We start from the raw sequence: 15,086 nt of genomic DNA on the forward strand, positions 1-15,086 counted from the left end.
GAGGGAGTAAAGATTGAGAGATTCGGCAGAGGTCGCCCGCGGAGGGGAGGCGCGAGAACGCAGGAAGACAGAGTGAGAGCGTGGATCTTGAAGACTGGAGACGCGTGACAGGCGGGAGGTGAAGAGAAAGGCTGGTCTACCGTGAGTGTGATCCACGTGTTCACGTCGTAACCGAGGTTTGTTTGGAGACGAATTCTGGGTGCAGAGCACGCAGTTGCCATGGCCTGCCCCTGCGGTGTTTCGTCGTCGTTCTGAAGTCGAGGAAACGCGCACTACATGAGTATCCATATCCATATATATAGTGGATTACGTACATGCATGTTGCATGCGTCACGTCTGCATGTGCGCAGATGACGCGCTCGCGTGCGTGTCTTGTTGGCTGTTCATTTCGCGACCCTTACTGGGTGCCGCGCGTAAAACTAGGGGGTGAGGGAAAGGAAGGCGAAGGGGGCCTACGCAGGAATTCCACGTTTCTTTCAACGTTGAGGTCGGAGATGCTTCGGTTTTGCGGCACACGTCAGGAAACTGCCTGACAGAGTGCGAGGCTGTGTGGCGACGCGGTCTGTGTAAACCTCAGGCAGCCCGCGATCCCAGAGTGTTTCTGATGAATATGATCCCGATTTGCACGGTGTGTTGCTTCACGCGTTCTCTTGGCTTCCTCTCCCTCATGGGTGGCGCGCTTGCCCTCCCGCGTTCCACTCTGTGATTCCGTTCCGCGATTGATCTTTGATGGGTTTTGTTTGCTCGTTCGAAGTCTTTCACCGTCGCGCTCGGGTGCGGTCTCGTCGTTGGTCGTGGTCCCGCCAGACTCGAGCACCCTGAGTTGTCATGTCCTTCCGCACCCTTCCGCATTTCCTTTTCTCCCGTCGGGTTCCTCCGCGCACGCTTGCCGCTTGTGCGGCCGCCTCGCAAACTTCGAGGCGAAAACGTTTCGTGTCACGCGCGCTGTCAGCTGGAAGCGCGGGGGGGGGGGGTTGGGGGGTTGGGGTAGGGGGTCTCGCCCCCGACGTCGTTTTTGGTATTTCTCCGTTCGCGACCACAGATTCCTTTTTTCTTGGTCTTCTTCCCGGAGTAGTTGGGTTTTTTGTATTTGTCTAGGCCTCACGTGACCTGAGGAGTCCTGTATACTAGCGCGTCTGCAGCAGCTGCACCCTTTCCTTTCGTCCGGTTTTTTATTTCTCGAGGGTATTTCCGATTTTTGTATTTGTCTCTGCCGCCTCCTCACGGTGTCCAAAGAGGAGAATTTTGCTAAGCTTGCGTAGAGAGAGTCAGAGTGTACCAGGTCGGTGTGTCTTTTTTTCGGCGACGGGGCGTGTCGCTCTTTCGCAGACCAACGCCGAAACGACTTCTCAATCGCTCGTCAAGGCATCGTCTGCGGCGAAGCTGCTGCGGCAGCACTTGAGGCGTCGCTCTCGTGTCGCTTCCTCCCCCCACAGGCCATGTACCGCACTCGTGCAGGCAGCGGAGCACGTTAAACAGGCGAGTCTTCCCGTGGAGCCGGCCTCGGTAGCTGATTCTGGTGTTCGCGAGGCGCAGAGAACCGAGAATTACAGAGCGCTGCCTTTGTTGTGAGCTATCCAGAATGCGAGCCCGCCAGAAAACCACCTTCTGTCCCATTTGATCCCCATCTCTAGATAGAAACACCGAGAAAAACTTTGCCAAATCGCGCGGTCTCGGGGTGTGCGTCGTTTACGCTTAGCAGTTAAGCAGAAGACACACCCTACACGCATTTGCATCAGACCACTGGCAAGCGCCTAGCCCCCTCTCCTGTGAGACACTTTATGCAGATGCATTGACCAGACTGCAGCGCACACGCATCAGAAAGAGAGGACCGCGTGGATTCGTCTTCCTTCGATTTCGTTCCTCGGACATCGCACAACTTGCAGTTTTTTCAAATGCGTGTAGCTCTCTTAAGACTACGCGGATTACTCTACCAGCGAGTATAAGTACATATATATATATATATATATATATATATATATATGGCTACGCTTGCGACCCTTTGGGAGATCAGCCTCGCTTGTCAGCAGCTCGTCCTCGTCTAGCTTCCGCACTACTTCCCTCGCCTGAGCTGGGAAAGCACGAATCCGGCACTCGAAGAATCGCAGCATCTCCCTCGACAGAGTTGAGTCTCCCGCCGAGGTCTTCCTCAGTGTGACAGCCTCAAAATCAAGAGCTGAAAATCCATTTCAGAGTGTTTTGGTCTGATCCACAGTCCATACGCCGCTCTCGACATTAGCAACCGGCGACGACGACGACCTCTAGGCTACTGGCTTCGCGAGAGAAAACAATCTTGGCTCCGCACACACGTATGCATATATACAGAACTCTAAGACCCTCTAGTGCACACACATATCTCGAGATTCGATGAAACAGTGTCGAAAAGAAATGCAGAGCTGGGCTGAGTCATCGTTAGTGCCTGGGAGAACCTGCAGAAGGCTGAGAAAGAGGGCATCTTCAGGGACGGAAGCGGCCATCCACGTAGAAGACACAAAACCTGAGTAAATATCGAGAAAGCTGGTGTACGACACCGTGCGCTGACGCGCGCGGCGAGGAAAGCGAACCGAAGTTGCAACCGCCACAAACACGTCAGCGATATGGCTACGAGGCCAGAGTATTCGTCACTCTTTGCTGCTCACCCTCCCTCGACACCGCGGCTGCCCTACGGCTGGCAGCTGTAAAAATTTACATCCGAGTCCAAACAGGCCGGAATGCATGCACGCGTCTATACAGAGGCCCCCCACTGTACATACACCAGAGAAGAGCGAAAACAGTAGAAGAAACCAATTTCAGAACGGAAAAGGCTGGGCGTCACCGGATTCCTGCACATGTACACACCAACAAATACATATATATATTTGTTGGTGTATGCACGCACGCACACGGAGTTCGTTTTTTGCGTTCGAACTTGACCGGTTGCCTCGCTACGCACGTTTCAGCCTTCACAAGTCTCTCTGTCCCTCCCACTCTTAAAGTTCATTTCATCCTCGAGAACTCTATGCACCTGCTTCCTCACGCAGCCACAGTTTCACCAGGGCATCTCGAGCGAAGCAGTATGCATGAGCGTGGACACACACACATACACATGTATACATATATATACATGCATGTATTTTCAGTTGAGCCTTCCATCTCCATCCGCAGCCGTGTGCAGACACCCTTTACCGCCGGAAAAAAAAGAATGCCTAGAGTGAATATTAATGTGCCAACGTTCCTCTCGCAGCTTCCAGTCTGGCCTTCGCAAAGCGCTTTCTCTTTATGTCGAGGCTGACTCGAGACGACGAATCAGGGAGTCTCCTTTTTCAAAGCAAATCGCGAACCGCCAAGGCGCCTCCGCACACAACGTCCTTCTCCTCTAACTAGCTGCTTAGGCAGTCGATTTCGTCAGCTTGATCAGACGCGTCTTCAGCGTCGAGCTCTCATCCTGACGAAGGAAAAAAGCGAAAAAAACTCAGGGCGGTTGCGGTAACGCGGGCACACAAGCAAGTTCTCTACCGCATGCGCACGGTGAAACGGAAGGACAGGTTTCGCTCAGAGAAGCTAAACGCGTGTGGATGCCGGTAAACAACGCTACCGCTCGCAGGCACTTTGCACCCGCGGTGAAGTGAACGACGCAGAGAAAGAAAGGGAGGCGAATCTGGGCGTGAGTATCCGGAGGGCGTGGAAGAAGGCGCGCACGCAGCAGTCACATGGGACTCTCCATGCGGATCTTAGAGGCTGCTGCTTCCCCCGTGCCAAGCAGACAGATATCCGCGCGCAGAGACGCGCGTGAGTGCATCGGGCACCGAAGGGAGCGTACCTTGAGGCGTTTCATTTCTTCTTCTTGCCGCGCAACAACGTCAGTCAGCTCCGTGACCTTGGCTCGCAAACCGCTCTCGTCAGATGCACTCGCGCCCTCAGCCGCCGCCGCGTTCCTGCAAAAACCGATATCAAGCCGACGCACTCATCACAGGAGCACGCCAGAGCATGCATGCAAAAATATACAAACATATATAAATAAGTATGTACGTCCATACGTTGCTCAAGGAATAGCGGCATCCGACCCAGGGGTTCCGCGCCGACTTCACTCCTGCCCTAGCGATTTGCAAATAGATACAGCACAAATGTATACATGCATATTTATGTATGTATAACAGACGTACAAAGACCTGTCCTCTTGCGAATCCCTCCCACCTCTTGGATCCCATCGACATCACCACCCCCGAACGTGTATATACATACACATCAATGCATATATATATATATCGTATTTACCCACTTACATGTACATATGAATATTAAATGCATCTGTATCAACATGTATGTATGTATATAAATACGCAGTTTCAGCAGTCCGAACTCGGCGGCGTGGCTCACCTTGCGTCGTTGGATGTTTGGAGTCTCTCGACTTCGGCCTTGAGGTGATTAGCGTGCGCCTCTTGCTCGTGCATGCGGGCCTGGACTGCGGCGAGTTGCTGCGCGACCTGTTCGGCGCGGAGTTGCTGCCCATGACGCGTCTGTTGCTCCTGGAGAAGCGCCTGCCTCGTCTCAGCGAGCTGCTTTGTCAGCTCGTCTGCCCGTTTCTGCGCGTCCTGCGCGCGCATCAGACTCTCTTGCTGCTTCAGCTGCGCTTCGCGCGAGTTAAGTTCCTCCTGGCGCTGCTGCCGCTGCACCACCTCGCTCAAGCGGAGCTCGACTTGCCGTTTCTCCGCCGTCAGGCTGCAAATCAGAAACAAAAAATGAACAACACGCCAAACTTCTTGCACTAACTTGAAGCTGTACACTAAACTGTGGAATATCCGTATAGAAATTACTAAAATTATACTTTTGCTCCATTTAATAGAATTCAGATTTAATGACTTTTTTTGCAGCCTTCGAAACACAACCACCAAAATTTAGTGTGCAATCGTCGCTGACTTGCCATTGCTTGCCACTGATGCCCCCTTCCGCCCAGAGGACCTACCTCTGTTCCCGACTAGTCGAGGCGTCGAGCGCCGCGCGCGACTTCTCGAGATCTGCAGAAAAGAATCCGCGTGGAAAACGAAGCGCATGCAAACGCGTGAAGAGCTGCGATGGCACACAGCTCGGCGGGTCACACACATCTGCATACGGGCTCGCAGGCGCAAAAAAAGAAGACGCCCGTCCTCTAAACACGTAGAAGTTTCACGACAACGCATGCAGTGGAGTGAGCGTGGCAATAAATGCCCGTGGATCGCTCTCCATTTCCTCAGCTGAAACCCTGAACGGAAACCTGTCTGTTTCGCCGCCCTCGAGAAACCTTTTCTGTGGCTCCTACACATGCATCTCTGTGTGCATGCTCACATATATGTATATATACACAAATATATGTATATATACATGTATGTATGTGTAGAGGTATGGATATAGGTAAGTGGAAGCGACATTTCATGTACGATGCGCCGACCTTTCGTGATGGACGCGAGGACTTTCTTGAGGCGGTTCCTCTCAGCCTGGAGCTCCGCGACGTCGTGCTGACTGGACTCGAGTTGCTTCGTGTGTTCCTCGCATTGCTTCTCGCGCGTGAGCAGCATGTCCTCATAGACCTTCAGGCGCTGCGAGACGCCTTCCTCCGCGGTGTCTCGCGAAACTCGCAACGCTTGCTGCGACACACAGACGCGACGCACATTCACACACGCATGCATGCGTGCGCATGCAGACACCTTTATCCACCCATATACATATGTATATATATGTATGTATTTACACGTATATATGCATGTTGTATGTATGTATATGGGCGAGGAGAGGCGACACGCTTTCGGGCGATCCGCACTGTTTCTACCTCTCTCTCCGTTGTTAACCTTTGCTCGCCGTGAAAAGAGAAGTGTCTCTCTCGCCCTGTCTGTCGGCGTACCATTTCCTCAAGGAGGCAGTCGTAGCGCGCCTTGAGATGCACAAGCGCGTCCTGCACGCTAGCCATCGCCGCCTCCTTCTCCTGTCGCTCGCGCGAGAGCGTGGACTTCAGCTCCTCCAGCTCGTGACCCAACTGGTGCTGAAAACAAGAAAAAAAGCGACGTACGACACATCTGCAGCACTTACCTGATAGTCGGCATGCAACCAACTGCCCCCATGCACATAATTATATATACGGTTTTCATATAATCGTCTACATAAATCTTCAGACACATCTGAACTCACGAAAAGGGCAGATACAGGAGCACTGATATGCGCCCAGTCCGCCTTGGCGGGCGAGGAATGAGGAAAAAGGGACCGGCGCGGATGCTGAGGCGCTCTTCTCGCTCGCAGACTCTTTCGCCGCCTGCGCTGCGTTTCTTTCTCCTCAGCAAGCGAATTCTTTAGCGTTCGAGAATCTGCGTGGATCGCACGCTCGCTTTCCTGAACCCCAGCTGCCGCGACAATTTGTGGAGACTTTGACTGGTCTTCAGCTCGTTCCCTTCCCGCGTTTCTCGTCTCTGCGACGCTCTGCGGAGGCAGCTAGCCTCGCTAGCTTACTTTATCGAGGTGTGCGGCTTCGACTTCCTTGCGCAGGCGCCTCAACTCCGCCTGCAAGCGTTCAGGCGCCTCGCGGCTCTCCGCGCCCGATGCCGCACCCGCGCTGCTCTCCAGCTGCGAGGAAGACTGAAAAGAGAAGAGGCTCCAGCGCACATCGTGCAAAGTTCTGCTATATGAACACATGGTGTCCAGTTGGGTCTACATCCAGAATAGCTATCACTTTCTTAACTATGCCAAGAGTCGCGCTCGCGGAGGCAGAAACCGCCAAACTCCTAGAGTCGAACCTCGGCGCAGCCCGTGGACGCATGCTGGGAAGCAGTCAACACTCGATGCACAACGGTCTATCCACGGAACTATATATATCCATACATTTTTTGTAGAATCGCTGCATGCACTGATCAGAGCTTGGACAGAGGAATATATAAGTGCAGACGCACGCATGCATAGCTCGCTGAAAGAAGGCGCTTCCGGCGCAAATCTCTCCCCCCTCCCTTCCGCCCCTCGGCGACGCAGGACAGTGGAGAAATGCAGAGGAGAGAACTTTCTTTGCGAACCTGTCGAACGAGTCTGGCGCCAAGCTGCTCATTCGCAGCCTGCAGCTGGCGGTTTTCCTCCATCAGCGTCTCGAGTCGCTTCCTGAGAATCTCCTGGAAGGTGTGGCGCTCCTGCAAGCGAAAAAGAAAGAACTCTGTGTTCAAAAACTGCTGACACCCGTGTGTAAATACACGCGTCCTCCATGTGTGCACACGCATGTACACAGACCGTCGCGGCGTCTATCTGCACGTCTGTTTGTACCTCTGCGTCGGCGTCGCCTTCTACTCCTCGAATCTAGCTGGATTCCTCTGAAGAGCTACCTCAGTGAAACTGCCTCGAAAACAGTCCGATACACATAACGCGGGCCCACACTCCATCTGTACATGGACTATTTTATTTATCAATATATATATATATATATATATATGCATGTGTATTCGTGTACATAAACAATTATCAAAATATTCATGCGTATAAATGTATATATGTATATGTGTGAATGCGGGTATAAATGAGGAAGCAGGAGAGGAGGAGGGCGTGATGCGTTTTCCTCACAGCTTCGAAGCGCATGGCCATTTCGTTTTTCTCGAGTTGCAGCTTCTCAATTTCTTGGGTGTAGGCTCGAATCTGCGCCCGCGCGACTTGCAAGTCGTCGTTGATTTGAATCAAAGTTGCGTTCTTCGTGGACACACTCGCAGCCCCGGGCGCGGGGCACGCCCTCGACGGCGGCGTCTGCTCGCTCGCGAGATCTGAAAAACGAAAAAGGAAAACGAGAGCAATAAACCCAACCAAGCATGAGGGAGAAGGGCGAGCGGCGCGTCAGCTAGGGAAAGGCCGAAAACAAGAATGGAAGACGCCCAGAAGGGTACCGGAGGGCCTGACCTGAAGGCATTGAGACAGGGAGCCGCTACAACAGACAGCAGACGAGAAGCAGAGACATTCGGAGAGACTGGAAGGAGGAAAAGAGATTTCAAACTACCCGACGCGAAGGTGCGACGCAGCCAGATGCAGCCACTGAAATCGACGATACATCCGCGTGCCCTTTCTCTCTGTGATCGTCGCTGCGCCAAGAATTTTTACGACGAAAAGGACGCCTCTCTCTGCGAATTTTCTCTAAGGCCTCGCTTACCCGCCAGCTGCTCTTGGAAAGCCTGTATCGTCGAGGTCATTTCTTCCTCCAGAGCTTCCTTCTCCTTCGAGACGCGGTCACAGTCACGCACAGCACGCAGACGCCCTGCCACCGCGTTTCGCAGCTCCTGGAAGAGAACATGCGGCAATTCACAACGCATGCAGACATAAATATGCTTACTTACACATATATTTGTGCATTTGTATATATATTTAGTTTTACATTTACACATACATGTGAATATACGGAAGTAGGGGTATAAACACACACACGCATACATCATTATGTAAGTGAGTCCGCTTGCAGAGATATATTTTTTATGTATATGAAAATATATGTATACATATATTTGAAACGTTTGTAGGAGGTGCCTGTCCCTGTATGCGGAGCACATGCACGCTTCGCAATTGATACAAGAGACGAAGAAGAACAACTTCACATTTTCTTTCGTCCTTGCAGCGATCATGAATATATACGTATATCTGTGCACCTATCTCGCGAATGATGCTCACTCAAATACGTAAAACTGGCATTTCTGCCTATCCACACGCTTGCAACCTCCGCGCATGCATGCATTAAAGAATAATTTAGGCGTTGTTCTACTCACCGACGAGAGCGAGTGCACCATCACGTACAAGTCGATGCGCTTGTCCTCCAGCTCAGAGACAATTTCATCAGCCGCAACGGTCTTTCCTCCGCCTGAAAGTTTTGCGAAAATTCAAAAAAAAGTGAGCAAAACAGTCCCGCCAGGAGACACGACGGAGAAACCGGAACAAGATACCGACGACACAGGAAAAGCATTTACTAGGCATGCCCACATGCATTTATTTATGGAGATAGCTATACGAGGTCAGACAGATATATCTTGTCACGCAGACGTATGCGTGCGCATGTACACCGCTGTGCAGGATAAGGGACAAGCGACGCCACAAGACGCATGCAAACGAAGACGAGAGAAATGAGAAGAGAAGAAGAGCGATGAGACACTTACCAGCCACGGTGTGAACCAGGTCAAGAAGCTTGGAGGCTCCAATCGCCGCTCGGGCATGGAAGGAGCGCAGCGTCATCGCAATCAAGTCGCGTTGGTGGCGCGTGTAAGCGTTGAGCACGAAGGCCTTCTCTTCACTCAAGGCAAGCTGGAAAGAAACAAAAAAACAACCAAGCCTGTACCCTTCGCATGCATGGAAAAACTCTCAAACACCCAAACGAATTTCTGCACGTAGAACGGCCGTCGTCACCTCCAACAAGAGCGACAGGTGCATTGCCCCTGGCGCCTTCAAATCCTGCATCCGGCCTTTCCCCTGCGAGAGGTTCCGTGCTCCTTGGTGATGTTATGCTTCAAGTCTTGTCCAAAAAGGGCTGCCTCCACGCGAGGCGCACCTGCGGCTGTCGCGCGGCTTACAGTGAAGCGCTTCGAGTCTGCAGGATGAAGCAGCAGCCGCGGATACTCCGAGGAGAAGCGCGCGCTCCAGCGCCTGTCCAGCAGGCCCATGCCGCCCGCGTCGAAGTCGTCGCTGTCGTTCAGGGCTGCAAAAAAAAGATATCGAGCTACGCATGCGCGCGTGAGCGTTCTGGATCCCAGTCAGTCGGCGACGCTGCTGTCGCCAGAGTGATGAGGATCTGCGGGACTGAAGAGGAGAGATGCCGTCGCAAAAGGAAAGCGGAAAGAGCGAGGAAAGCCCGTTATTGCTGAGAAACGACAGCGGTAAAGCAGAGAGGCACCCTCCCCACACTGCGATGGCAAAGCGCAGTTACGCAGGCACATGCGTCGTCCCCCTTAACGAGCAGAAACGCCTCAGTCGAGCCCTGCGAAGCAGCAGCCCGCCGCACCGCTGCGTTGGCTGTGAGACACTCCGTCACACAGGCTGTGCGCGCCCGTAAGCGCTTGCATCCTTGGAGGACCACCCTTAACTTGTCTATGTCTATCAATCCAATATCTATTTGCACGTTTTTCTGTTCTGCAGTCTATCCGTGTGCATGTAGGCATTCGCACCCAGCAGCAGGCGCCTCCGAGAAAGCGTCTTGCCTCCGATCCATCGCCCGCAAACATTTGAAACGACAGCAAGAGTGGCGAACGAATTTCTGTCTGAAGTTGCGCACCTCCGACGCCGCCGCGTTGCGTCACGACGACCTCCTCAGGCCCGACGTAGACAAAAAATTCTTTTCCTTCCTCTGCGCCACTCGCGTCGCCTCTGCGGCCTTGCAGGTAGAGTGCGTGCCCCCGAGGGGATTCCCCGAAGCCCGCAGCAAGCCGTGCGGCGGGTGACCCCGGGTTCGAAACCGAGGCGTCGCACGCGTCTTCCAAGGCGCTGCACGCGAAACAAAGGAACCAGCAAGCACAAGTCGGCGTCCTAGTTGCAGGTCGTGGAGCGTTCTTCTGCAACATATACATGTACGTACGAGAGTAAATATGGCTGAACGCATACACCTGTGTAGAATGCCTTCAGAAAAGTGACGGAGCCGGAGAGCGCTTCTGTTCCCCCATAGAAGGCGCGAACGGGCACATGTAGAGATCGCGCATGCATGTGCGAGAGGAAGGGAGAGAGGAGATACGCTGCGCAGACGCGCAGGCAGACAGAAGACCGAAAGAGCGGGATGTGTGACGGATTCAAACCTCCAGCGAGCCGCGCGAGGGAGGGAGGAAGGAGCTACGAGTGAGGCCGCGGCGCCGGCCGCCTCTAGACGAGATGGGCGTGGCCTGGAGTCCCTCGAAGCCCAGGCCTCGATGCGCAAGACGGAGGCCGTCGAGGCGGCACACTGCGCGAGGCAAGCGTCTTTCTTTCTTCTTGCTTACGCGCAGCAGGGAAAGCGAGATCCGCCTTTGGCGAGCGAATTCAGGACGCAGGAGCGTGTGCGTGAGTCAACTTGGAACGGCCCCAAGGAGGCGTACATCTCACCGAGGCGGGAGACGCTGCACGTGACCTGAATCTTGCAGCCGATGTCGTCAGCTGAAATGTGGTAGGTGCTGCGATATCACGAACACAGGCATCAAATAATGCACGCGTACGTGTCACTTTTTAAACAAATCTACGGCGAGAAGAAAAAGTCGCCCTTGCAGGCGCAGGCGCCTCGCTAGAAAGAAAAGACCTGAGACCGCGCATATGTCCACATATATACGTATATGTAAGCAAATACGTGCAAATGTACACGAAAGAATGTATATGCATCTATATCGATATACGGATAATACATGCATGCGAATCCGTGTACGCTCGAGTCATGACGATTGATGAACGCGGAGGGGCTGCCCGTCCGCGCGGCAGAGTCTCAGCGTGAGCGAGAGCTTTCTGTGAAGATATTCACGCGGGTCTGACGAGACTTTATGCGCGGAGGCTGCGCAGCCTAGGGATATTCTGGGCGACATACTTTCCACTGACGTCTGCAACGTCCATCAACACGCCGTTGGGGAAGCGGCGCTGCCACCGGTACGCGGCCCCCGCAGACAGGCTCCCAGTCTCAGCTGAACAGAAAGAAAAGACCGACAGAACCACGAAGAAACTGCGCACAACGGGAACTCGCCCGACGCATATCTATACGCTGAGAATTGCTTGTGACCCTCCTACCGGCGAAACAAAAAGCTTCGGGGCTACGCACACAGAGGCAGTCACAGACGCAGGCTGCTGCAAGACTCGAGGCGACGAGATCTGCGCACTGATGCAAGCATGAGCGTGTGAATACATAGATTTAAATAGATAAACTGATAGATATATGGAGATGGATATAGATGTATAGATTGACACATAAAGATAGGCAGAAGTAGACAGCTGGACAGATAGACGGATGGATCATGGTTGTATGGTGTCCGCCAAAGTACGAGTTTCCCAGATCTCCGATAAGCAGTTGCGTCGCTCCCTCCTCTAGGTGCGAAGTGCGCTGCGAATTCAAATGAAAAAACTGGCCTATAGTCCACTCGCTTCTCCTGTCTCTCCAGATATATATATACACGGCGGCGTGCACACACGGATAGGACCGCATGCAACCCTCGCGGCGGCTGGCGCGTGTCTGTCGCGGATGTCGCACCTTTGAGTTTCGCCTCCGCAACGAGGAGCCCCGTGAAGTCTCCCTTTTGTCTCTCTTCGCGCAGGGTCAGGGCGAAGCGCTCGTCGCCCCAAACGTCGGCTTCGAAAGAAGGCGCCGCCATCCAGGCGCCGAGCGACGTCTGTCCGCCGGCCGCGTCCAGCCCCATCAGGGCGAGGCCCTTGGCGCCCGCGGCGGCGAGAGGGACGTTGAAGCACGAGGCGGAAGAGACGGCTGAGGCGAGGGTTGAGGAAGAGAGCGACGACGACAGCAAAGCCGCTGCGGACGGAGAGGACGCGGAAAACGACCGCAGGGAGCCCGCCGCGCTGCCGCGGGCGTTCATGCCATGATGCACTATGACCTGACCCGCTGCGGTCACAGCCGATCGCCACAGCAGCTCGCCGCCTGCAGGGCGCACGCAAAGCAAAACGCAGAAGGAATCATAGCGCCAGTCTGCACGCGGCGCGCGCCCAAAAAAGACGCGCGAGAGACGGCGGAAGAGCAACGAAGACTGTCGCCCAGCCTCACATGCGACCCGGCAGAAACCCAGAGAGGCGCGGACTGGGTGAGCGGCGGATCCTGAGAGTACATGGAAATGAGACGAATTTCTGCAAGGGCAAAAGAGTTCGATATCTCCCAACGCTCCCCCCCCCCCCCCACCCCACCCCCCCTTGTAACAGACCCGCCCCCGGGAGCCATGCGCAGGGAAAGCACGAAGAGCGGACGGCGAGACGACCGCGACAGAAGAAAGAAAATGCCGTAAGACAAAAGGAGGGGACAGACGCCAAGCGCCGCCCGAACGGAGCCAGAGGATGGGCTGCATCAAACGGCCCACGACGAGGCAAGGCGAGTATTGCGTCGAATCGCACCCTTCTCATCATCTGTATCGTCCATCGAGCGACCCTCCCCCCTCGGCCTCTGTCCCCCGGTATTCGCGGTAGACGGCGACGTGCACCCCGGTTTGAAGCCTTTCCAGGACCCGTTTTTACGCCCATTCCGATTCCCGCGCTTCCTCTCGGATGCGGCGTACCCTGTTTGACTTGCTCGCCAAGGCCGGTTACGGCGACGCTGAGGGCGCGGCCGAGTTTCTGCGTGTCGATTTTCACGGCTCCGTCGTCCGCAGTCGGCAGTTGTTTCACGCCGACGCTCACGGGGAGCGAATAGCTGTGTTTCGGCGAGTGAATTCTGTCGTCGGAGTCGCCAGACTCCTGCAGAGCGGACTCGACGCTGGCGCCGAAGAACTCGCCGCCGGCCTTTTGCCGGTCTCCGTCTGCCCACTGGTACGAGCGGCTCTCCGCAGCGTCGCCAGCGGTTCGCCCCGCGGCGTAGTCGGGGTCGTGCTTGACGAGGAATTCGTCCAAGCTCTCGTCGATTACGTGGCTACAGCCTCGGAAGAGCGCCATCTTGCCAGCGGAGCGAGACAGCGGGACGCGGTCACCAGGCGGAAGAAGTGGCCGCAGGGGGGAGAGGCGCGACCGACGCGATCGAAAGAAAAATGCAGAGGCCGCCAAGCCGGAGAAGCGAAAATCCTGGCAGAGGCGGACGCAGACGGGAGAGGAACGAAGAAACAGACCTAGGGAACGCGGTCTGCCGGCGCGGATGTGAAGGGCATGGTGGGCGGGGCGACGTGGGCTGGGAAAGCGGCCGCGCGAGGAAAATAAGAACAACTGGTGGATTGGCCTCAAAGTGATGAGAAACGCGGGAAGAGCCCGAGGACAAGAGAAAAAAGGAGAAGGAAACTGCCAGAGAGAAGACGAGCGAGAAAAGTCGGAACCAAACGGGGTAGACAGGGGAAGCTTTTCACGGCCGAGTGTCTTGCGAAGTGAACAGCCAAACCGACGACCGGAACAGACACGAGGAGGAAATTCGTCTGCTCGCGTTGAAAAATGCAGTCGTGTAAGAGGCACGGACTAGACACGAGAAAAGGGAAAGGGAAACCAGAATTGAAACGAAAGAAGGCGGATTCGCCTGCTGTGTAGCGGGTGTGAACGTCGAGGCGCAGGTGTCCGCCGCGCAACGGAGGGCAGCCACTGGATATTCACAAGCGGTGAGCGCCGGGGTAGAACGGCAAAGGGAATTGCAGAAATGCAGACTCTTCGAATCCAGCGCCTCTCTACTACGCATTAGATGCTGCGAGGACGACAAGCCTTTGTCATGAAAAGGCTCAAAACACTCTGACGGCGGCGTTGACTCCCTGCCTGTCGCTCCCTAGCGCGACAACGGTGTGAGGCGCCGCGGACTCTAGCATACGAGCTGCTGAGTCTGTGGATGCGCGTGCGGCATGGAAAGTGGATTAATAAGGAACGGAGTGGATCAATGGGGAACAAAAAAAAATGCAGTGTGACGGAACGGAAGCCACATCCGCTGCCGCTCTCATGTTCTCTCCCTTCCACCTCCGGAATTTTCACTCCCCGATGGTGTGTCTTTTTTTTTGCATACTCCGCTGTATGGACGCATACCTAAACGAGAGGACAAGGTGTGTTCCCCGCTTGTTTCGACAGGAGGGGGGGGGGGAAGAGGGCCAGGAAGGGGAGCCTTTAGCAGCAGGAAACGCAGAAAGCAAACGTGGACGGTCTCTTCAGCAAGCAAGTGAGGATCTTGTGGACGATGTCGAAATTTTCCGAGGCTTACCGCTCACCGTAATGGAGCGTCGAGACCAGATGCACGTCCGCGAGCTCGCCCTCACAAGGGTGCATAGATTTCGAGGGTTAGAAACGACTCTAAGACAAAGTCGTTTCTCCCTACAGACCGAGGAGGGGGGAAACAGATGACTTCGCGGAGCAAGGTCCGACGAGGCGCAAGGAATGTTGCGTCTGCAGAAGGCGGAGAGTGCAGACACGAGAATCCATGTGTCTGGACTCGCCGCCGAGCTCGCAGAGGCAGCACACAGAGGACGGGGGACAGAGAGACGCGCCAGTGTTTCCTTCCCCTGTCATCAGGTGTAGTTATGTCA

General features: G+C 54.7%; 1 protein-coding gene across 1 annotated transcript; it reads right to left on the minus strand.

Annotated features, from left to right (window-relative positions):
* Positions 1-3,367: 3,367 nt before the first annotated feature.
* Positions 3,368-13,536, minus strand: BESB_009380 (uncharacterized protein; the record flags this gene model as incomplete). The annotated part of the gene is made up of 18 exons (XM_029359692.1): positions 3,368-3,424; positions 3,800-3,914; positions 4,357-4,698; positions 4,943-4,994; positions 5,405-5,600; positions 5,855-5,992; positions 6,454-6,579; positions 7,008-7,118; positions 7,543-7,736; positions 8,117-8,243; positions 8,724-8,815; positions 9,108-9,252; positions 9,519-9,643; positions 10,217-10,425; positions 10,911-11,081; positions 11,483-11,576; positions 12,137-12,538; positions 13,164-13,536. The coding sequence occupies 18 exons, from the start codon at positions 13,534-13,536 to the stop codon at positions 3,368-3,370; spliced, it is 3,069 nt and encodes a 1,022-aa protein (XP_029222605.1).
* Between the last annotated feature and the right edge of the window lie 1,550 nt (positions 13,537-15,086).

Source organism: Besnoitia besnoiti, chromosome I, assembly GCF_002563875.1.
Source record: "Besnoitia besnoiti strain Bb-Ger1 chromosome I, whole genome shotgun sequence".
In the NCBI taxonomy this organism is placed as follows: Eukaryota; Apicomplexa; class Conoidasida; order Eucoccidiorida; family Sarcocystidae; genus Besnoitia; species Besnoitia besnoiti.